The sequence below is a fragment of the Somniosus microcephalus genome, chromosome 16 (assembly GCF_052327205.1).
Source record: "Somniosus microcephalus isolate GS21.2 chromosome 16, FLI_Smic_1.0, whole genome shotgun sequence".
In the NCBI taxonomy this organism is placed as follows: domain Eukaryota; kingdom Metazoa; phylum Chordata; class Chondrichthyes; order Squaliformes; family Somniosidae; genus Somniosus; species Somniosus microcephalus.
In genome coordinates this window covers 75,429,307-75,454,791 of record NC_141002.1, presented here as the reverse complement: position 1 = coordinate 75,454,791, position 25,485 = coordinate 75,429,307, and the positions used below count along the sequence as shown (strand labels likewise).

Here is a 25,485-nt window from a genome sequence, read left to right as displayed (position 1 = left end):
GCACAATGTGTGACATATTTGCTCACATTGATTTACATTGCAAGGTAGCACTTATTCCAGGTGATTGCTTCTGTTTGAGGCATTTAACTCTAATTCTTATCCTTATTGAGCTAAAATATCCAACATCCAGATACTAATGGGTTTCCTGTGAACAACCTTGTTTTATTTGGAGAAAAAACATGAGAGACAATTGTTCTTTAAAATGTTACTGATATTGGTAATGAAATAACATCAGAACAACATCTGTGTGATTTCCTTTTTCTTCGCCAGCTACTCCTGTGCAATATAAAGGGAACACTGCAGTTGAGGACTCCAATTCTCAGAATGGCAAAAACATTCCTCATGTACTGTTGTGCTTTGTTCATAGTTTAGTAACACACAATTTATTTTCATATTATTGTAACACTGTAGTTGCCTTTCCTGCATTTTTAAAAAATTCGTGAAGTTCAATTTCTGCTTTTTATGATATTTTGTGAATTTTAACACCCATTAGCAATGATTGATGTCACTCATCAAAATAGTTTCCCTCACCACGAGTTAAAATATGTGTGAAATTGATGATGGCAATGACAGGTGCTTTTGTTACATCATGACATGGCTTCATGCCAAATTTCCTAGGGTACTCAGCCAACGCCATACAGAATCAGCTCCAAAGCTTCGAAGCAAACCTAGGGCAGAAGTTATTGAAAAACGAAACGGACCATGCATTTTTACTCTGGAGTTCCCTAATTCTAGCTTTTTGTCTTTTTAATACATGAGGACACTCTGTAAGACATTTCTATCTGGCACTTCTAATTTCATGGCAGAATATGTTGAGCTAGAAATTTGGCTCCGTAGCGCCCGATTTTTCAACACTATGGGAGTCGTTTTATGTCAAAAATGGTATCCGCGGCGCGCGCGCACACTCTGTGCAGACTGTACCAGACACCATTTTGGTGACAGCAGTAGGGTGGGTGTTAGGAGCGTGTGCCAGAATTATGTAGAGTAGGCAGATCTTGACATCATGACACTAGCACTGCCATTTTCGTCCTCAACGCTGGAGCTAATGTCCTGTCTTAACCTCGCACAGCTGAACGTGCATTCAGCAGCAGCAAGGACCCCCCCACCAGCGATATTTAAAGGGATCTGCCACCACTCTCAGGTTAATTGCTGATTAATTTCTGCTGGCTCTGTGTAAGTTTACAAACGTGTTTGGTGCTTTCCAGAGTTGTTTAAAGTTAGTGAGGTGTCAGGGATTAGTGTTGCAAGTGGAGAAGGCTTTGGTTCTGACTTCAATGGTTCTGGTCAGACCACTTGCTCACAGTCATGGGTGCTATAGTTGCCATCACCCTTGGCCTGCAGCATGATAGGGAGTTGGAGCAGAGGCATCAAAGAAGAGGACAAGCTGCTCACAGAGGAAGGAGGAGGAGAAGGAGGAAGGGAGGAGGCAACCAGCACATCCTGCCCCCTGCTGGGATGTCTGTGTTAGCCTTATTCGACTACAGTTCCACTGAACACAACCCCAAATCCCCATTGTACAACAGACACACACCTTACCGTCCCTCTGTTCCAGACCATCACAGCGTTCTTTTGGCCACCATAAAAGAAACATTTCAAACCAACTTTATACATCAATCCATCCAATATTACATAACAAAGTTAAACTAATCACCCATGTACATTCCCTTAATGCCTGTCTTCCGTGTACCGTTGCCTGTCCTAGTGCTCCTATGAAGTGCTACCCCAATGGCTGCAGCATGGCTGGTGGAAAGCTGCTGACTTTCACTGGGGAGACTGCTGATGGTCTTGGAGGATGACCTCGAGCAACTCTGGGCCAAGAAAGCCCAGCTCTAGACTGCACCACCTTGGCATGGGCGGCAGCAGTCTGGGCTGGCTGACAGGCAATAGCAAGGGCACTGGCAGAGTGGCAGTGGTGGGAGGACGAGTGCTGTCATCCTGAGAGAGGACAGCAGGTTCTTGCTCCATGGAGCCACTGCCACTCCCTCAGGGTGGCACCTCAGTAATCCTAGTAAACTGTTGGAGGACAGATGGCTGGACTGCTGTGATACCCTGCAAGTCCCTTTGAACACTGGTATCCGCAGCCATGATGACAGCAGTCTGAGCTTGCGTAGCAGCCTAAGAACATAAGAAATAGGAGCAAGAATTGGCCACTTGGCCCCTCGAGCCTGCTCCACCATTCAATAAGATCATGGCTGATCTAGGGCTCAAAGCCACTTCCCAGCCCACTCCCCATAACCCTCCACTCCCTTATCTTGCAAAAATTTGTCTATCTCCACTTTAAATGTATTTAATGACCCAGCCTCCACAGATCTCTGGGGCAGAGAATTCCACAAATTTACGACCCTCTGAGAGAAGAAGTTCCTCCTCATCTCAGTTCTAAAAGGGCAACCCTTTATTCTGAGACTGTGCCCCTGAGTTCTAGATTTCCCTATGAGGGGAAACATCCTCTCTGCAGCTACCCCGTCGAGCCCCCTCAGTATCTTATATGTTTCGATAAGATCATCTCTCATTCTTCTAAATTCCAATGAGTATAGGCCCAGCCTGCTCAACCTTTCCTCATAAGTCAATCCCCTCATCTCTGGAATTAACCTAGTGAATCGTCTCTGAACTACCTCCAATGCAAGTATATCCTTCCTTAAATAAGGAGACCAGAAGTGTACCCAGTACTCAAGGTGTGATCTCACCAATATCTTGTGTTATAAATCTCATCATCAAGAAACTACTTGTGAAATAACGCTGGACGGCCAGCTGGTGGCACCATCCAAGGAGTATAAATACTCGGGCGTGGACCCCAGCTTGCCAGGGACATTTTGTAAGACAAGGAGCTAGTGAAATACAACTAGTCTTCCATGTTCTGAAACAAGTTGATTAAAGCCTTGCTTTATGCTCAAACCAAGTGTGTAGTGAGTTTTATTACGTCAATTTAATCAACTTGATATCGACTCCACGCTTTGGGTGATTTCGGGAACAGCCAGCTACAACTCGAACCGTAGAAGGGAACTCAGACAAGTAATCGATCCATCATGGAGAAACTACTCAGCCCCGCCCGTCTCGACCTGGACCCGAATTCACTTACAGCTGCTAAGGTATGGAAACACTGGTATCGTACTTTCAGCAACTTCCTCAGGGTGTGTGGTGAAAATGTTCCTGATAAATTAGAGATACTTGCGAATTATGTATCCCCTCATGTGTTTGATTATATCGAAGACTGTGTAAACTATGACGCCGCTATCCAAATACTACAGCAGCTATATGTCAAGTCCCCAAATGAAATTTTTGCTCGGCATGTACTGGCCACAACTCAACAACAACCCGGGGAATCACTTGACGAATTCCTTCAGAAACGTCACAGGCTCAGCAAGGATTGTAATCTTAAAGCTGTTACAGCTGAGTAGTACTAGGAGGAGTTAATTCGTGATTTCTTTATTAATGGGATTGCATCTCCCTTCATACTGTTGGAGAATAAAACCCACAAGTTACAGGCTGCCTATGACCAGGCATGTTCTCTGGACTTAGCAAAGAGGAATGCAGATACCTATCTTTCACCACGTGCACGGGCTGCTGCTATCACTTTTAGTGACTCCTTCGATAGGCCTCGGGCGGAAGCCCTCACGGATGACGACTCCAACCTGGCTGATGGCAACCCTACCCTAGAAACCTACACTGATGACGATCCCGCTCTAACGGCAACTTGGCAATCCGAAAGGAAGTGTTTCTTCTTGGAGGTGCGTTCCATTATAGGAAATTTTGTCCTGCTCGAAACGCAATCTGCAATCATTGCAGCAAGAAAGGTCACTTTTCTAAGGTATGCCAGTCAAGAGCCACTGTTAGTAAGAAAGGCCACGTTTCTACGGTATACCGGTCGAGAGCTCCTGTTAGTTTGGCAGCTACTATCTATAAAACTGCTCCTCCCCCAAGAGCCACTACTAAGGTTACAGCTGCAATCAATAAAACTGCTCCTCCCCCAAGAACCACTACTAAGGTTACAGCTGTCAAGGGTAAAACTGCCCCTCCTCCCAGCACAGCTGTTTTTCCCCAAAGTCTGTCCCATGCAGCCATGAAGGTTTCGGTAAATGGACACATTTTGAGTGCACTAATCGACTCATGCAGCTCTGACAGCTTCATTACTGAGCAGGCTGTCAGTAAGTTAAAACTGCGTATTTACCCCTCGGACAGGGAAATTGCAATGGCTCTGACGACACTGACCACCAATTCTTCCAGCTTTTGTCTTGTCGACCTTATCCTCAATGGCCGCACTTATTTCTCCACCCGGCTCGGGGTGCTCAAGAACCTATGCAGTGATGTGCTCCTGGGACAGGATTTCCAGAAACAACAGAAGACTCACTTTCGAGTTTGGAGGGTCAAAGCCAGAGCTTACTATTTCCAAAGTACTGTTTTGTGCACTTTCAGCGGCTTCGCTCGATGAGTCCTCCTTGTTTGCCAATCTTTCCCCCCGATGTAAGCCCATAGTCACTAAATCACGTTTCAGCCAAGATGATCGAGCCTTTATCAAGGCGGAAATCTCTCACTTTCTAGCTGACGGTATCATTGAGCCATGTTCATCTACCTGGCGGGCTCAAGTCGTCATTGTTAAAAATCCTCTGAAGCAACACAAGAAATGTCTTTGCATCGATTACTCGCAAACTATTAACCAGTATACCGACCTGGATGCCTACCCACTACCACGCATCAATGACATGGTCAATAATCTTGCCAACTACAAGGTATTTTCAACTTTTGATTTAAAGAGCGCACATCACCAAGCACCGTTAAAGGACTCTGACAAAAAGTATACAGCCTTTGAGGCCAATGGTCGGCTTTACCAGCTTTGTCGCCTTCTATTTGGGGTCACTAATGGGGTGGCCGTCTTTCAACGGGCAATGGATAGCCTAGTCAAACAGGAGAAATTAACAGACACTTTTCCATATCTGGATAATATCACCATTGCTGGTTATGACCAGAAGGAGCATAATGCCAACCTCCAGAAATTTTTTGACGTTCTCCGTCGTCGCAACCTAACCTTAAATGAGTCCAAATCTGTGAAATCAGTACCATCAGTCAACATCCTTGGCTACTGGGTGGGCAATGGTGTCATCAAACCGGATCCAGAGCGACTTCGTCCGCTCCAGGAGCTCCCTCCCCCTATGAATCTCGGCTCTCTTCGTCGGGCACTCGGCATGTTCGCCTATTATGCGAAATGGATACCCCACTTCTCCGACAAGATCCAGCCCCTGCTTCACGCTAAGTCATTTCCATTGGAGGCAACGGCTATTTCAGCTTTCAACCTCCTCAAGCGACAACTGGAAAAAGTCACGCTTCGTTCCATTGATGAAAATTTTCCTTTTGTGGTTGAGTGCGATGCATCGGATGTGGCGATCTCTGCTACCTTGAATCAAGGTGGTCGACCCGTTGCATTTCTGTCCAGAACTTTGCAGGGTAGCGAGCTCCATTATCCTCCTGTCGAGAAGGAGGCTACGGCCATCATCGAAGCGGTACGTAAATGGTGTCATTTTCTCGCTCATCGTCATTTCACACTTATAACCGATCAGCGCTCCGTGGCCTTTATGCTGGATAACCGGAAACGCACTAAGATCAAGAATAACAAAATACAACTCTGGAGGATGGAATTGGCTGCCTTTGGATACACCATACATTATCGACCTGGCAAAGAGAATGTGGCCCCGGATACCCTCACGCGGGCATTCTGCTCTTCTATGTCAACTTCGACTCTGGCAGATCTTCATACTGACTTATGCCATCCTGGCGTTACCCATATGTTGCACTTTGTGCGATCTAAAAATCTCCCATTTTCTACAGAAGATGTGAAAAGAATGTGCTCCTCCTGTAAAATTTGTGCGGAGTTAAAACCGCAATTCTTCTGTCCATCGGATGGCTCGCTCATACACGCTATGCAGCCTAAGCAGCGACTCAGCATTGACTTTAAAGGGCCATTGCCTTCCTACTTACTGACTATGGTGGACGAATATTCACGCTTTCCCTTTGCTTTCCCCTGTCCCAATGTGCTTACTTCCACAGTGATCAAATGCCTTGATCAAGTCTTTTTCTTTGCGGTACGGCCAATTTCATCCACTCTGATCGGGGTCCCTCCTTCATGTCAAGCAAACTCAAAAGTTATCTCTCCCAACGGGGAATCGCCACAAGTAAAACGACACCGTACCATCCCATTGGTAACGGACAGGCTGAGAGATACAACGCTATCATTTGGAACGCTGTTCGTCTTGTGCTGAGGTCACGCAATCTACCTAGACCAGCAGTGGGAAACTATGCTCCCTGACGCGTTGCATTCCATCAGGTCTCTCCTTTCTATTTCTACCAATGTCACACCTCACGAGCGATTCTTCAGCTTCCAGCGTCGCTCCACCCATGGGACATCTCTACCGTCATGGTTGGCAGCTCCTGGCCCCGTGCTGCTCCGAAGATTCGCTCGTTCGTCGAAAACCGATCCTCTAGTCAATGAGGTAGAACTTACGGACGTCAACCCCACGTACGCACACGTGTGGTACCTGGATGGCCGGGAGTCCACCATTTCGCTCCGGGACCTGGCTCTCTGTCCGGCCGGTTCCACGGACCCAACTGATGGAGGGACCCGTGGGGATGCTGCCGACACTCTGCGCTCCCCCGAGGATGACGCCCTACCTGGGACCAGTTGTCGTGGTCCCTGTAGGAACCAATGGCATAGGTAGAACTAATAATTAGGTTCTGCTGAGAGAGTTTGAGGAGCTAGGCTCAAAATTAAAATGCAGAACCTATGGGGTAATAATCTCTGGATTGTTACCTGAGCCACTTGCAAATTGGGACAAACCGATTAGAAGGTTAAATGTGTGGCTGAAAGAGTGGTGTGGGAGGCAGGGGTTTCACTTCATGGGGAACTGGCATCAGTACTTGGGAGAGAAGGGCTCCACTTAAACTGGGCTGGGACCAGTGTCCTGGCGAATCAAATAACTAGAATGGTCGATAGGGCTTTAAACTAATGAAGGGAAGGGGGGTGGGAGGATTCAAGAAAGGATAAATTCAAAAGCTGTAAGAGAAATGTCAAGGCTGTAGAGCAGAGTAGCGATTTAGGTAAAAATGAGCTGAGTATGTCAGGAAGGGACAGAGGGCTGAAAATTCAGTAGGGTTAGCGCCCATTTTGCGGCGCTAGAGGGCCTAGCGCCGCAATGATAGCCGTTTCTGAAATTCACTTCGGCGCTGCCATCGGCGTTAGCCGGTTGCGCTGCGCCGGCACCGATGACGTCATCGGTGTGCACAGCGTCCCGGTTGCCGTGGCAACGCGCCCGAACGCCGAAATTCAGTTGCGGCCGCCTCGCCCGTGGCAGCCGCAACTAAGACTCTGGCAACCGAGTCTTACACAAGTTAGCGCCGGCGCATTAAGGTCGCGCGGCGGCCGGCCGCTTTCCCGCCGGCCGCCTGCCCGCACCTCCCTCCCCGGACTCCTCCACCCCCCCCCCCCCCGCGGAACAGATGTGTCTGGCCTGCAAGCCCGGCACTTGTCCGAGGTGCCGGGCTCATTTTTGAAAAAATCAAACGGCCAGCGATCGGGTGAAGGCAGCGCCTCCTTAACGGGAGGAGGAGGCCTGCACTTCCCCAGCCTGCCGCACCGCATCGGGTGCCGCAGCGCCGGATTAGCGCCGCAATGCGGCACTCAGCGCCCATTGGGAGGCACGCACGCCCGCCAGTAGCGCCGGCAGCCGTCTGGGCGCGGCGCTACTGAATTTTTGGCGCGCGCAAGGGAATTAGCGCCGGCGCTAAATTTCCGGCGCTAAAGCCCTGGCGCGGCGTCAACTCAATTTCTAGGCCAGAGAGTTTAACAAAGGTAATAGGGCATTAATGACTAAGTTGACATCAGGGAAAAATAGAAAAAAGTTAAAGCTAAAGGAACTATATCTGACTGTGCAAAGCATTTACAACAAAATAGATGAATTAATAGCACAGATAGAATTAAATGGGTTTGATTTAATAGGAATTATGGAGATGTGGTTGCAGAGTGACCAAGGTTGGGAACTAAATAATCCAGGATACTTGATTTTTAGAAGAAATAGGCAAAATGGAAAAGGAAGTGGTTGGGGTGGGCGGGGGATAGCCCTGATAATAAATGATGGGATAAAGACAGTTGAGAGACAGGATCTTAGCTTAGAAAAATCAAGATGTAGAATCAGTTTGGGTGGAGCTAAGAAACAACAAGGGGCAGAAAACATTGGTGGGAATAGTTTATAGGTCCCCTAACAGTAGTTGTGGAGTCAGGCACAGTATAAATCAGGAAATTAGAGCTGCATGTAACAAGAGTAATATAGTAATCACGGGGGACTTTAATTTTCATATAGATTGGGCAAACCAAATTTGAAGTAATAATGTGGAGGACGAGTTCCTGGAATGCTTTCAAGATAGTTTTCTCGATCAGTATGTCAAGGAACCAACTAGGGAGCAGGTTATTTTCGATATAGTATTTGTGTAATGAAACAGGGTTAATTAATAACCTTGTAGTAAAGGAGCTTGTGGGGAAGAGTGATCATAACATGATAACATTTTATTATTGAGTTTGAGAGTGATTTAGTTAAGCCCAAAACTAGGGTCTTAAATCTGAACAAAGCAAATGACTTAGGTATGAGAGGCGAGTTAGCTAAGGTAGATTGGGAAACTAGATTAAAAGATTGGTACATAAGCAATGGCAAACATTTAAAGAAACAATTCATAATTCGCAATGAATATACATTTCCTTAATGAATAAAAACCCCACGGGAAATTTGGTCCAACCCTGACTAATAAGAGAAGTTAAAGACAGTATTAGATTAAAGGAAGGGGCTTATAATGTTGCCAAAAGAGTAGTAAGCCTGAGGATTGGGAGGATCATAGAATCATAGAAGTTTACGGCACAGAAGGAGCCCATTCGGCCCATCATGTCTGTGCCACCCAAAAAAGAGCTATCCAGTCTAGTCGTACTTTCCAGCTCTTGGCCTGTAGCCTTGTAGGTTACAGCACTTCCAAGTGCATATCGAAGTACCTTTTAAATGTAATGAGGGTTTCTGCTTCTACCACCCTTTCAGGCAGTGAGTTCTAGACCTCCACCACCCTCTGGGTGAAAACATTTCTCCTCAACTTCTCTCTAATCCCTCAATTACTTTAAATCTATGCCCCTGGTTATTGCCCTCTCTGCTAAGCGAAGTAGGTCCTTCCTATACATTCTATCTAGGCCCTTCATAATTTTATACACCTCCCCTCAACCTCCTCTGTTCCAAAGAAAACAATCCCAGCCTATCCAGTCTTTCCTTATAGCTAGAATTCTCCAGTTCTGGCAGCATCCTCGTAAATCTCCTCTGTACCCTCTCTACTGTAATCTTTCCTGTAATGTGGTGACCAGAACTGTACGCGGTACTCTAGATGTGGCCTAACTAGATTTTTATACAGTTCTAGCATAACCTCCCTGCTCTTATATTCTATTCCTTGGCTAATAAAGGAAAGTATCCTGTATACCTTCTTAACCACCTTATCTACCTGTCCTGCTGCTTCAGGGATCTGTGGATATGTACTCCAATGCCCCTCTGTTCCTCTACACTTCTCAGTATCCTACCATTTATTGTGCATTCCCTTGCTTTGTTAGCCCTCTCCAAATGCATTACCTCACACTTGTCCAGATTGAATTCCATTTGCCACTTAGCTGCCCATCTGATGATTGATATCTTCCTACAGTCTACAGCTTTCTTCCTCACTATCAACCACACAGCCAATTTTTGTATCATCTGCAAACTTCTTAATCATGTCCCCTGCATTGAAGTCTAAATCATTGAAATATACCACAAAAAGCAAGTGACCTAGTACTGAGTCCTGCGGAACCACACTGGAAACAGCCTTCCAGTCACAAAATACCCGTCAACCATTACCTTTTTCTTCCTGCCACTGAGCCAATTTTGGATCCAACTTGCCATTTTTCCTTGGATCCCATGTGCTTTTACTTTTCTGACCAGTCTGCCATGTGGAACTTTGTCAAAAGCCTTGCTAAAATTCATCAAACGCGCTACCCTCATCGACCCTTAATGACAATTAATACTGTCGCTTAGAATTTTTTCCAATAATTTGCCCACCACCGAGGTTATGCTGATTGGCCTGTAATTACTCAGTCTATCCAATTCTCCTTTTTTAAACAACAGTACAACATTAGCAGTCCTCCGGCACCAGGCCTGAAGCCAGAGAGGATTGGATAATGATGGTCAGAGCCTCTGCTATTTCCTCCTGTGCTTCTCTTAACAGCCTGGGATACATTTCATCCAGGCCTGGCGATTGATCTACTTTCAAAGATGCTAAACCCCTTAATATTTCCTCTCTTACTATGCATTTTAGAATTCAGCAAAGGATGACCAAGGAATTAATCAAGAGAGAGAAAAGAGAATATGAGAGTAAACTAGCAAGAGATATAAAAACAGATTTTAAAAGCTTCTATAGGTATGTAAAAAGGAAGAGATTGGCAAAAGTAAATGTGGGTTCCCACAGGCAGAGATAGGAGCAATTATAATGGGGAGTAAGGAAATGGCAGAGACATTAAACAAATACTTTGGGCTGGATTTTGTGAATGGAGGCGAGTTGGAGGCAGGACAGCTGCTTGTCATGTCCATGTCCTGCCTCCATCCTTGCCTGACCAACCAGAGGGATTTTCCCCTGATTGAGCTTGTTAAGCCCGCCCTGTGGGCTCAGCAGGCCAATTAGGGAAGAAGTCACTGACAGAACACATCAACGTCAGACGTGCTATCTGTCAAGACTTCTTGACAGAAGAAATGTCAGTGTTTGACAGCTCTGTGAAGCTGTCAAACACTGACATTCTCTTTAGTTTGATGAGCACTTGTATTCAGGACTCATCAAACCTTTCAAATGTGTAAATTTCACATGGCTGTTGGTACGGAGGTTCCAACAGCCAGTATGTGAAATTGACAAGGAGGATGTCGGCTCTCCCGATCCACCACGGCTGAAGGCTGTAGAAAGAAAACAAGGTAAGTGAACACTTTTTAAAACTTATCACTCACCTTGCATACTTACCACTCCACACTTCCACCCATCACTCACCTCTACTCCTTACTTCCAGGTGCCTCTGACCGCTGCAGACCTCCTCCACGTCTCCTCCAATCCGGCGGGATTCTCCGAGGTCAGGAAGCCTTCACCGGTGAAGGTAAAATGGCACTAATCCTTTTTTCTGCCTGTTAACTACCTGTTAACAGGCAGTTAAAAGGATTAAATGCCTTTCCCGCCTCCAGGAGACGGGACCCAAAGCTGCACATCTTCCCGCCTCCTGGCAAAAGGGCACAGAGGCGGGATAAGGGCGGCTTTGCCACTTCCTCCGAATTTTCCGGCTGTCCCGCCTCCATGCCCGCCTCCTAGGGGCTTGGAAAATCCAGCCCTTTGTATCTGTCTTCACGGAAGAAGACAAAAACAATTCAGGAAATAGTGGAGAACCAAGGGTCTAGTGAGAATGATGAACTTAAAGAAATTAGTATTAGTAAAGAAATAGTACTGGAGACTAAAAACCAACAAATCCCCTGGACCTGATGGCTTACATCCTAGGGGGGAGAAATTGGGTATAGCCCCGTTTGGGGCGCTAGTTCTGGCGAAGCGCAAAGCCTAGCGCCAATTGCGATTTAGTGCCCCCTGGCGCGATATTGGGTTGCAGCGCCCCTAAAGGTGATTGCGGCGCTAAATCAGGTGCTGCACGCCACTCTTAAGGCGCTAACCCGGCGGTGCAACCCAATTTCGCGGCAGCGGGGCGCAGCGAGGGTGCTGTCAATAATCACTTTCCCTGAGACACAGTGACGCCGGCCAGCTCTTAAAGGGGCAGGTCAATTGGCATCACCAGACACACTCACTGCCTTGTAGGCCTTCAAAGCGGTGGGAGCCTACCTGTGGTGCACCAGCCTAGCAAGACATGGAAAGGGTGAGGCAGAGGGTGGAACGACTCACTGATGGGGCATTGGATGCTTTGGTTGGCGCAGTGGAATCAAGGCCAAAGAAGATGGTCGGAATGTGATTTATGTTTTGGACAGTCTCCCGGGTGTGAGAGTCAGTTATGTGTCAGTGTTTTAGTTTTGCTTTCTGTTGCCATAGCTTTCTCATGTTTGAAGGAACCACATTTTGTTTAATGAAACACTTTCTTCATTTACAATGGCCATGCCTGCTATTTACATGCATCTTGCCCTTCACAGGCTTGGGGGTATCAGACCGGTTCCATTCCTGTTCTTGGAATGGCAGCAAGCATTCCGTGAGAGGGGCCTAGAAGCTACTTCTGATCAGCTTCTGACGCGCAGCCTGAGAAGAGCTGCTCGCGTAGAAGTTCAGGCCAGCAGGCATCTTCCCAGCCACTGACAGAGATGTCCTGCACCTTATCTGAGGCTGCAGATCTGGCTGAAGCAGCTGGCACAGCTCAGTCACCACCTCCTTTCTAAATCGCAGCCTTCTGACACACTGCTCCTCCGGCATGTTCATGTAGGAAAACTGCTGTCAGAAAACCCTACCAGCGTAAGGTCTGCTGTGGCGACATCTGTTGGCCCTCCTCTGTCTGGCCATGCCCGCCCCCCTCTCGCAGTGTCTCAGTGCCCTTTCCAGATGATTCAACAGCAGGACATTCCCCTCCAATGCAGCCCCCATAATAAGTGCCCACAGGAAGGTTCCCCATTGTCAAGGCTCACCAACAGCAAGGTGATGGTCAGAAGGCTGAAGATCGTCTGCCTGCACTGGCTCAGTGGTCCAATGGCTCTCAGTGTGCAGCTCAGCAACTCTTTGTAGCTCTCGAGGAAGTTGTGCTCCAAAAATGGCTGCCGCTTTTAAACCACACCAGTCCCCTTTAAATAACGCTCCTCCAGCCCGAGAGCAACTTGGTAAGGCCCAGGTAAGCTGTCAGTATTAATGCCAGGCGCTACGGAGGGGGGCGCCACTGAATTTCCGGTCCGGGGCGCCCAAAAGGCGTTGCACACTCAAATGACATCATAATCAGCCTGCGCCCATGAGCGGGCACTAAGATTTAGCGCCGGTGCTAAATCCATGCTCAATATGGGGTGAGGCTTGCGCCCACCCGGAAATTGGCTAGCGCCCCACTTCTCGGCCTCTTTAGGCGTTAATCGGTGGCGCTAACAACCGAATTTCTCCGGGTTTTAAAGAGGTGGTTACAAAGATAGTTGATGCACTGGTTTTGATCTTCCAGAATTCCCTAAATTCTAGAACGGTCCCTGCGGATTGGAAGGTAGCAAATGTAACCCCGCTATTGAAGAAAGGAGGAAGAGAGAAAACAGGGAACTATAGACCAGTTAGCCTGACATCAGTATTAGGGAAATGCTAGAATCTATTATTAGGGACGTGGTAACAGGGCACTTAGACATTGAGAATATGTTTGGGCAGAGTCAACACGGATTTATGAAAGGGAAATTGTGTTTGACAAATCTGTTAGAGTTTTTTGAGGTTTATCTAGCAGGATAGGTAAGGGGGAACCACTGGATGTAGTGTATTTGGATTTTCAAAAGGCATTCAATAAGGTGCCACACAAGAGGTTATCACACAAAATTAGAAGTTGTGGGATTGGGGGTAATATATTAGCATGTATTGAGGATTGGTTAACAGACAGAAAACAGAGAGTAGGAATAATCGGGTCATTTTCGGGTTGGCGAGCTGTAACTAGTGGGGTAACCTAAGGATCAGTGCTTGGTCCTCAGTTATTTACAATCTATATTAATGACTTAGATGAGGGGACCGTGTGTAATGTATCCAAGTTTGCTGGTGATACAAAGCTAGGTGGGAAAATAAGTTGTGAGGAGGACGCAAAGAAGCTGCAAAAGAATATAGACAGGTGGGTGAGTGGGCAAGAACATGGCAGATGGAATATAATGTGGAGAAATGTTAAGTTATCTACTTTGGTAGGAAAAATTGAAAAGCAGAATATTTTTTAAATGGTGAGAGTTTGGGAAATGTTGGTATTCAGAGGAACCGGTACACGAATCACAGAAAGTTAACATACATGTACAGCAAGCAATTAGGAAAGCAAATGTATGTTAGCCTTTATTACAAAAGGATTGGAGTATAAGAGTAAAGAAGTCTTATTACAATTATATAGGGCTTTGGTGAGACCACACCTGGAGTATTTTGTACAGTTTTGATCTACTTACCTAAGGAAGGATATACTTGCCTTAGAAGGGGTTCACCAGACTGGTTCCTGGAATGGGGGGATTGCCCTATAAGGATGGTTTGAGCCTATATTCCCTAGAGTTTAGAAGAATGAGAGGTGATCTCATTGAAATGTACAAAATTCTTAAGGGGTAGATAATGGCAGGATGTTTCCCCTGGCTGGGGAGTCTAGAACTGGGGTTCACAATCTCAGAATAAGGGGTCAGCCATTTGGGACTGAGCTGAGGAGAAATTTCTTCACTCAAAGGGTTGTGAATCTTTGAAATTCTCTACCCCAGAGGGATGTGGATGCTCAGTCATTGAGTATATTCAAGGCAGAGTTCAATAGATTTTTGGATACTGAGGTAACCAAGGTATATGGGGATAGTGCGGGAAGGTGGGGTTGAGGTAGAAGGTCAGCCATGATCTTATTGAATGGCATAGCAGGCTTGAAGGGACGAATGGCCTACTCCTGCTCCTATTTCTTATGTTCTTATGTTTGGACCTAATTTTATATGCAAAGTGGTCTTCTGGCAGAATCTCCACTGCACTTCCAGCAGGAGCCACACCACTGTTGGGAAGCAATGGCCTGTATTTTCTGATCGCAGGCCTCCCGCGGGCAGAGGCCTGCAATCTGGAAAAATCTGCGCCCTTACCAAACTAGTAACAATACTGTGGAGGAGGAATTCCTGGAGTGTTTTCAGGATGGTTTCCTGGACCAATATGTCAAGGAACCAACCAGAGATCAGGCCATCTTAGACTGGGTATTATGTAACGAGAAAGGATTAATTAGCAATCTTGTTGTATGAGGCCCCTTGGATCGGAGCGATCATAATATGATAGAATTCTTCATTAAGATGGAGAATGAAGTAGTTGACTCAGAGACTAGGGTCCTGAATTTAAATAAAGGAAACTACGATGGTCTGAGGCGCGAGTTGGGTAGGATTGCTTGGGGAATGTCACTCAAAGGGTTGACGGTGGATAGGCAATGGCAAACATTCAAAGACCGCATGGATGAACTACAGAATTTGTTCATCCCAGTTTAGCATAAAAATAAAACAAAAAAGGTGACCCAACCGTGGCTAACAAGGGAAATTAGGGATAGCATAAGATCCAAGGAGAGGACACATAAATTGGCCAGAAAAAGCAATAAACCTGAGGATTAGGTGCAGTTTAGGATTCAACAAAGGAGGACAAAGGGATTAATTAAGAAGGGGAAAATAGAATATGAGAGTAAGCTTGCAGGGAACATAAAAACTGACTGTAAAAGCTTTTATAGATATGTGAAGAGAAAAAGTTTGGTGAAGTCAAGCGTAGGTCCCTTGCAGTCAGAATCAGGGGAATTTATAATGGGGAACAAAGAAATGGCAGACCAATTAAATACATATTTTGGTTCTGTCTTCACAAAGGAGGACACAAATAACCTCCCAGAGATGTCGGGGAACATAGGGGCTGATGAAAGGGAGGAACTGAAAGAAATCATTATTTGTAGGGGAATGGTGTTAAGGAAATTGATGGGATTGAAGGCCGATAAATCCCATGGGCCTGATAATCTACATCCTAGGGTACTTAAGGAAGTGGCCCTAGAAATAATAGATACATTGCTGATCATCTTCCAACATTCGATGGAATCTGGAACAGTACCCAGGGTAGCTATTGTTACACCACTATTCAAAAAAGGTGGTAGAGAGAAAATGGGGAATTACAGACGGGTAAGCCTGACATTGGTGGTGGGGAAAATGCTAGAGTCCATTATAAAAGATGCAATAGCAGAGCACTTGGAAAACAGTGACAGGATCGGACAAAGTCAACATGGATTTACAAAAGGTAAATCGTGCTTGACTAATCTACTGGAATTTTTTCGGATGTAACTGGTAAAATAAATAAGAGAACCAGTGGATGTGGTGTATTTGGACTTTCAGAAGGCTTTCGATAAGGTCCCGCATAAGAGATTAGTGTGTAAAGTTAAGGCACATGGGATTGGGGGCAAGGTATTGACTTGGTTAGAGAACTGGTTGGCAGACAGAAAGCAAAGAGTTGGAATTAACGGGTCTTTTTCCGAGTGGCAGGCAGTGACTAGTGGGGTACCGTAGGGATCGGTCCTTGGACCCCAGCTATTCACAATATATATTAATGATCTAGACAAGGGAACTAGATGTTATATCTCCAAATTTGCAGACAACACAAAGCTGGGTGGGCGTGTGTGCTGTGAGGAGGATGCCGAGAAACTCCAGGATGATTTGGACAGGTTGGGTGATTGGGCAAAAGCATGGCAGATGCTCTATAATGTGAATAAATGTGAGGTTATCCACTTTGGTAGCAAAAACAGGAAGGCAAATTATTATCTTAATGGCAATAGATTGGGAGAAGGGGAAGTGCAACGAGACCTGGGTGTCCTTGTGCACCAGTCGCTGAAGGTAAGCATGCAGGTGCAGCAGGCGGTTAAGAAGGCAAATGGTATGTTGGCCTTCGTAGTGAGAGGGTTCGAGTACAAGAACAAGGATGTCTTGCTGCAGTTGTACAGGGCCTTGGTGAGACCACATCTTGAGTATTGTGTACAGTTTTGGGCGCCTTATCTGAGGAAGGATGTTCTTGCCATGGAAGGAGTTCAGTGAAGATTCACCAGGCTGATACCTGGGATGGCAGGAATGACGTATGAGGAGAGATTGGGTCGATTGGGCTTGTACTCGCTGGAGTTTAGAAGAATGAGAGGGGATCTCATTGAAACTTATAAAATTCTGACAGGACTGGACAGACTAGATGCAGGAAGGATGTTCCCGATGGTCGGTGAGTCCAGAACCAGGGGTCACAGTCTAAGGATAAGGGGTACGCCATTTAGGACAGAAATGAGGAGGAATTTCTTCACCCAGATGTAATGATCAATAACATGTCATTCTGGAGTGGTACACTAGATGGAGCCGTAGAGCTGTATAGAGCTGTATATTTAGTTGTATGTGTTTAAGACTACACTACCCACGATGCACTAGGCTACCCACAAGGCAGTAGTCAAGATGGCTGCCTGCACACAGAAGTACACATGCTGAATCTCTACAGATGCTGTACCTAGAGAACGTGTACTGAATAAATGACTAGCTAGAAGCTAGCTGTTCATAATAAGAATGTTTAGTTATTAATGAACATGACATGGTACCAGGATTGGTGAAGATCTGCTCAAAATTGTGAAACGCGACATGGAGAATTTGAAGCCACCGGAGTTTTTGAATCTCACGGGAAATGTCGACTACAATTGGCGGACTTTCAAACAACAATTCGAACTCTACATTGCTGCCATCGGGTTCGGTACGAAGCCAGACGCAAGGAAAATAGCGTTGCTGCTCATGGTTGCAGGCCCACAGGCGATAGAGGTATTTAATACATTTGTATTTAATCCAGAGGAGAACAGAAACAAATTAGACGATGTGCTAAAGAAATTTGATACACATTGTTCTCCCAAAAAGAATGAAACCTATGAGAGGTAAGTGTTCTGTTCAATGACACAGCAGCAAAATGAGACTTTTGATAGCTTTGTGACTGATCTGAAACTGAAAGCACAGACATGTAATTTCTCTGAGCTGAAAGCATCCATGATTCGTGACCAAATTGTGTTTGGTATTCATGATAAAAAGGTCAGGGAACATCTGTTGAGAGAAACCGAACTAACATTGGAAAATGCTGTGACAATATGCCAAGCCAGTGAGCTAGCTCAAAAGCATGCGAAGACTTTCAGTGAAATCAATAATGATGCAATTGTAGTAAGTGCTGCTGTCGGTGCTGTGTCCTACAAAGGGAAGAAACATGGGCAGAACAGAAATGAAAAGTAATCGGAGGAAGGAATTTTTAATTGTAAACGCTGTGGTTACAAACACCAGTTAAGACAATGCCCAGCGTTTGGAAAAATGTGCACAAAATGTCATGGAAAGAATCACTTTGCCAAACAATGCTTTTCAAAAGTAAAAACAAAGAAAGGGCAACAAGTCCAAGTCAATGTGATTGAGGACACTGATTTAAGTGAGACATTTTTTGTAGGAATGGTGTCATGTGACAATATAGAAAAGGATACAGAAAATGTGCAGCCCTCAGGAATAAACAACGTTGAACATAAAGTTAATGCAGTAAAAGAGGACAAATGGATGATCCCACTGCAGGTAAATGGAGCATTAGTTACATTGAAACTGGACACTGGGGCAAACGCAAACTTAATCAGTATGAGTGACATTAAAAATATGAAAGAAAAGCCCAAAATACAGGAAAAGTCAGTACAACTGAAGGACTATAATGGACAGAAAATAGATAGCTTAGGTGTATGCAGACTTAAAGTGACAGTCAAAGACAAAGTGCATCATTTCATGTTTTCTGTTGTGGCTGAAGGACTTGATTCATTACTAGGTGACAAATCTTGTGAGGACTTAGAACTGGTCAAGAGAGTCTACCGTATAAACTGTGCCATAAACAGACCAGATGACTTGGTGGATTCTGTCGTAAATAATTTCCAGGATGTGTTCAAAGGACTTGGAGTTCTATCATTCACATACAAGATCCAGCTAAAGGAGGATGCTCAGCCAGTGGTACATGCTCCACGAAGAGTTCCAGCACCCCTGCATGACCGGCTCAAGAATGAACTGGACAGAATGACCACACTAGGAGTCATCAGGAGAGTCAAAGAGCCAACAGACTGGGTTAACTCCATGGTATGTGTAAAGAAAAAGAACAATGATCTAAGAATATGCATGGATCCAAAGGACTTAAATGCAAACATAAAACGTGAACACGACCAGATTCCCAAGCGAGAAGAAATCACCAGTGAAATGTCAGGTGCCAGATACTTTACAAAGCTCGATGCCTCACAAGGATTTTGGCAACTAAAACTGGATGAAGAGAGCACCAAATACTCTACCTTCAACACACCATTTGGCAGGTATTGTTTCCTCAGAATGCCTTTCGGGATAATATCTGCATCTGAAATCTTTCATAGAGCAATGGAACACATAATTGAAGGTCTGGAAGGAGTATGGGTCTATGTTGATGACATCATCATCTGGGGCTCCACACTGAAAGAACACAATGAGCGACTGACTAAAGTGCTACAGAGCATACGCCGGAATGGACTGAAGCTCAACAAAGCCAAGTGTCAGTTTGGCGTCCAGGAAGTCACTTTCCTAGGAGATATTCTATCTGGTAAAGGAATAGAGCCAGATATGGAAAAAGTAAATGCCATACTCAAAATGCCCCGACCCACTGACAAAAAAGGAGTACTACGCATCATGGGGATGATAAACTTCATTGGAAAGTTCATTCCTAACTTATCAGCCAAGACAACCTGTCTGCGAGACCTGCTACATAAAACAAATGAGTTCGCATGGACAGAAAGACATGAACAAGAGTGGATGAACCTCAAAACAGTGCTGACAACCACACCTGTACTCACTTTCTTTGACCCGACAAAGAGAATCAAAGTGTCAACGGATGCATCAAAGGATGGCCTAGGCGCAGTCTTGCTACAAGCAGAGGGTGAAGATTGGAAGCCTGTTGCCTATGCCTCCAGGTCTATGACTGATACTGAGTGTCGATACGCCCAGATTGAAAAGGAATGTCTAGGCTTGGTAGTTGGATTAGAAAAGTTCCATGGCTACATATATGGACTTCCCACCTTCACAGTTGAGACAGACCACAGCCCACTGGTTGCCATCATAAAAAAAAATCTAAATGAGATGTCTCCAAGGATTCAACGACTCATGATGAAGCTGCAAAGTTATGACTTTGAATTGATCTACACACCAGGCAAATACATCGTGTTAGCAGATGCACTATCCCGAGCACCCACAATGAGTCATGTGAGCTCTACTGAAGAAGACGTGGATGTTCATGTGAGTATGGTCACTGCTGCGCTGCCCGTGTCAGACACAAAATCAAAGCAAATAGCAGAAGAAACAGCAATAGATACAGTGTTACAAACAGTAATAGAGAACATTCATCATGGTTGGCCAAAAGGTTCCTGTCCAAAGTACTATCACATCAGGTCAGAGTTGAGTGTCGCAAGTGGACTATTACTAAAACAGAACAGAATAGTCATTCCACAGGCTCTACGTCAAGACATGCTCAAAAGGATTCATGAGGGACACCTCGGAATTGAAAAATGCAAAAGGAGAGCAAGAGACACTGTTTATTGGCCTGGCATAAATAAGGACATTGAGAACATGATAAGCAAATGTGAGACATGTCAGAAACACCAAAACAAACAAACAAAGGAACCAATGATAGTAGCTGACATACCAACAGCACCATGGCAAAAGGTTCGTATGGACCTTTTTCATTTAAATGGTAAAGAATATCTAATAGTGATTGACTACTATTCTAACTATCCTGAGATGGTGCTGCTCTCAAGCACCACAGGAAGCAGTGTCATAATGCATGTGAAATCCATCTTCGCCAGACATGGAATTCCCAGGATTGCCATTAGCGACAATGGTCCGTGCTTCAACTGTAAGGAGTGGCAACAGTTTGCAGCACATTATGACTTTCAGCACATCACATCCAGTCCTCTATATGCTCAGTCGAATGGTAAGGCAGAGAAAGGTGTTCAAGTTCTCAAGCAGCTACTGACGAAAGCGACAGAAAGCAAGTCTGATCCTTATCTCGCCCTGCTGAGCTACCGAGCCTCACCTTTAGACTGTGGTTCTTCACCTGCTGAACTACTAATGGGTCGCAAGTTGCGCACCACGCTACCCTGCTGTGCAAAAGAACAGCAAAGTAAGGAACTGAGACAGAGACTTCAACTGTTAAAGCTGAAACAGAAATCATACTATGACAAGTCATCCAAAACTCTAAAACCATTGACAAGGGATGATGTTGTCAGGATTGAGGATCCAGATGCATGGAACAGGAAAGCTACAGTTCTTGAGGAAGTACGACCAAGGTCATACACTGTTAGAACTGAGGAAGGACAGATTCTCAGGAGGAACCGCCGTTCCCTCCTGAAGACACAAGAAACTATCCAAGAGCAGATTGATGACAATGCCGCAACTGAATCTTGTCAATCACCACCAGAACAACCTCATGAAAACACATCAGACTTACCCGTGCTGAGAAGATCCACACGTGAAGTAAAAAAGCCTGATAGACTTAATCTTTGTGTATAAAGTAAAGCTTTGAAAATGTGTTGACTGTTGTGAAAATGTTTATGTTTATAGAGCACTAACAAAAGTGTTACTGATAGCATCTTTATCGTTTTTTCTTGAAAGTTGATTGATATTGATTTTGTTAACCTCAAAGAAAGGGGGATGTAATGATCAATAACATGTCATTCTAGAGTGGTACACTAGATGGAGCTGTAGAGCTGTATATTTAGTTGTATATGTTTAAGACTACACTACCCACGATGCACTAGGCTACCCACAAGGCAGTAGTCAAGATGGCTGCCTGCACACTGATGTACACATGCTGAATCTCTACAGATGCTGTACCTAGAGAACGTGTACTGAATAAATGACTAGCTAGAAGCTAGCTGTTCATAATAAGAATGTCCAGTTATTAATGAACGTAACACCAGAGAGTGGTGAACCTGTGGAATTCTCTACCACAGAAGGCAGTATAGGCCAATAGAGGCCAATTCATTAAATATATTCAAGAAGGAGTTGGATATATTTCTTAAGGCTAAAGGGATCAAGCGGTATGGGGAGAAAGCAGGGACCGGGTACTGAATTTGGATGATCAGCCATGATCGCATTGAATGGCGGAGCAGGCTCAAGGGGCCAAATGGCCTTCTCCTGCTCCTATCTTCTATGTTTCTATGTTTCTATGGCTCCCGGGACGCACACAATTCCGCTCCTGAGCCTCTCCAAACTCCAAATGCGGAGGCCCCACGTATCCCAGAGGCGCAGGCAGTTCGCAGCGTCCCTGGGATCACGTGGGCCATGGGGAGCCAATCAAAGAAGGGAATCTCCCTTCATACACCTGTCAAATATATGAATGGAGATCACCTCAAAAACATAGTAAAACTTTAAATAATTTTTTTTTTAAATCACATTTTTAAAATGATTTGAAATTACAATAAATTAAGTATTTTAAACAAAAATTTAATTTTTTGAAAAAAATAATTTAAGTTTTTTATGGGACTAAAAATAAACTTACCTTTTTAAAAGTATTTTTAAATGATAAATCTGTGGAAAAAATTATTTTTTACTTTTTTTCAACTCTTATCCTGGTAAAAGCAGGCCTTCCGCTTGCTTTTACCAGGCGTAAGAATTGTAAGGGTTTTCTGCGAGCGGAGGGTCTCCAAAAAGCAGAACTATCTGCCTGCAGAGGCCCTTCTCCAGGGCAGCCGGAGGATCTGCCAAGACCATTCTTGACAGATCGGAAATTACGGTTTTCAGTGCATGCGCTGTGCATGCCTGAAACCGGCATTTCCGATGTCCCTACGGGTGGGTACACAGCACGTACCCACCCGTAGGGATCGGAATATCTGGGCCAATATTTCCGGCATGCTTGCAGGGATGGGAATCCAGCGATAGGTATCCCCACCCTATTTCCCTGCTATACTGCCTGTCTTCGGTTGGTATAATGGATTAAAATCCAGCTCTTTATACCTTTACATCTAACTTGGCTGCACTTACAATACAACATTTTTTCAATGTCTGCAGATTATATAAGCGCTGCTTCTGGAGGTTGAAACCAATACTTTTTTAGAGGTAAAAGAAGTTTAATTATATAACTAACATAATACGTAAGCTGAGATTCATCAAAATCTATTTAATTTGATATGTTATCAGTTGAAGTAGAAAATTTTAGTCTACAAAAATCTGTTTAAGGTAGCTTTAATGTTCCAGTAAAATATTTGTAAATTTTCACACTTTATTTGTGACAGTAGTTTTGTTTAATTTCTCATAGATAGCAGTACAGCAAGAGCAAAGGGCCCACGCCCAGGAAAATGAAGAATGTACAGAATCTGAACTTCCTGAGGGAGCAGAGCCAGGTCAGAGGATTCATGGAAAGGTAGGCAAATAGAATGTCTCAATTGAAACTGTTATTCTTTGTATGGTCATCAAGTGTGGCAGTAGTTTAGGTTACAGGCATTTGGTTGCTTTTAAATGTCTTAAATTCCAAATGACCTGTTTCCAATTGCAAAATCTTGACTTTCTTATTTTCTCATTAGAAACTTAAATATACCTGTGCTTCTATCTGGCAGTAATTACCATTCCACCTTGACTTATTTGTATTCTCGATTCACTATGATTCATTACTGACAGCACTTACCTCAAATATTTGTGAATCCTCCACCCCCTCACCCTTTGCTCCAGCATTTGGAAAGGGCTGAGAATTTCCTCAGAGCTGCTCCCACTCTGCCAGCATAGGTTTGGCAAAAGCGCAACAGAAATCCTGTTTCCATGTGCTACACTTCCGGATAAGGTATTACAGTGGAGTGGGAACACCTCCAAGGAAATTCCTGGCACAAGAATTCTTATTTTTGAGCTTGACTTTGCATGTTTTTGCAGTGGAGATCCCATGTGGCTGACTTTGCCTGGTGCACAGCTCTGCAAGACAATTTCTCACTGATAGTTTCTGCCACTTTATTTTTGATATATAAATCTAAAAACAAAACTAAAATAATTATGTCAGAACTTCATTATAAAAGGTTGTGCATCACCTGCAACATAAAACCTTCCTCACTTATTAGCGTGCTGACATTTTAGCTGAATATTGACTGTTCCAGACTGAGCTTCAGGAAAATTTCCCAATCCGATGAAAATACCCCTTTAGCTCAACTGAAACCAGATGAATATACAACATAAGAAGCCACCACCTCTTAAATGAAGCACTTGAATAGATGATAGAAAAGCATCTGTAGCCACACAGGGGAAGCACAGTAGAGTGATTATTTGTTTGCAATTTTCAATTATTGTATTAAAATGGACTGTGCACTGGCGTGGTTCCTTGCCATTCATAGAGATTACAGTCATACAGGAAAGGTGCACTCATTTGATGCTGACTTATTGGCCCCGATAAAAAGTCCAAGGCATGTTGGGAGGTGATGGTTCCGATATCGCATGAGAAACCCGGAAATAAGTTTGGCGCGTCTGTCTGAAGCATTTTAACACAGGCAACTCATTGTAATTTTACTTACGGGTTTGGTATCAATTGTGCAACGGCAGGCATGGTGCTGCCCCGCATGACGCAATCTCAAATCCAGTATTTAAAGGGCCAATCCAAAAGATGGAATTTGGAGGAGTTGGTAGTTGGAAACAAGAAAGGGAGAACTTTGACAATGGATGCAGGGTGGTCAAAGGCTGTGCCCCACTTTAATTATGTCTCCCTTGATGTATTGCTGAGGGCAGTGAGGAGCCGCAGAGTGATATTCATCTCCAGCAATGGGAGGAAGAAACCTGCTGCTGCCACAAAGAAGTTGTGACTGGAGGTGGCCCAGGAGGTCAGCAACAGGAACATTGTGCCACATTTAGTACAGGAAGCACTTTAATGACCAAAGTAGGTCAAGAAAGATGAATACAGTTGCACATTCACCTACATCCTGCTGTGTGCTCACCGACCCGCCCCCCCCCCACCCTGCCTCCACTGTGCCTTCTCAAGCATACTCCCATCACATCACTCCTCACTCCCACTTACCTTGCAAGTGCACCCATCCTTCTCTTTCTATGCACTTCCTCACATCCCCATCTATCCATCCACCACTCAGCTTCATCCTTAGGCAATCTGATACCTCGCCCTGATAGTTACCCTCATCAGAGGCACTCCACCCATCGGGTAAACACACGCCATAGGTCTGCTCTTTGTCCCCGTTGCAGGAGAACAGAGCACAAAACAAAAGGGAGAGGGAGAGGGAGAGGGATCGGAGGTAGGGCTCCACAGATCTCACAACTGACAACTGCAGAGGAGGAAGTGCTGGAGATCAGTGGCGTCTCAGCGTCCCTGGGCATCGGAGATGAGGAAATGGGGACCTCCCCGCTACCTGACGACAGAATGTAATATAATACACACACATGTCATACAACACTCAGTCACGTTGAATTGATTTCGGATGCGAGTGAAATATGATCACCTTCATAATGATAAAGTTGCAACATTCTTACCTTGCCAGTACTAATTCATCTCTTTTCTCTCCGACAGGGCCTTCACGTGTGCACCAGGAATCAACGAATCCTCAGAGGAGCCGATTCTTTCTGAGGGTGCACCATCACAGAACTCATGCTTACCATGCCCCAGCTCAGATACTCACACTTCAGTAGGATCAGTCAGACAGTTAATTGGGTTTTCACCTGGTGATTCACACTTTGCAAGTGAGCAAGAGCAGACAGTGGTGGCAGGGACAGCTGTGGAGAGTCGGCGTTT

The 25,485-nt window shown here is 44.9% G+C and overlaps 1 protein-coding gene across 1 annotated transcript in view; it reads left to right on the top strand.

Moving 5' to 3' along the window:
- The window catches only part of ppfia2 (PTPRF interacting protein alpha 2), a 368,545-nt gene that overhangs the window by 75,263 nt on the left and 267,797 nt on the right, over nucleotides 1-25,485 (top strand). Inside the window, exon 4 of the mRNA XM_086009289.1 lies at nucleotides 23,032-23,136. Within this exon, the coding sequence (XP_085865415.1) occupies nucleotides 23,032-23,136 (105 nt within the window). The remainder of the gene's footprint in view (nucleotides 1-23,031; nucleotides 23,137-25,485) is intronic.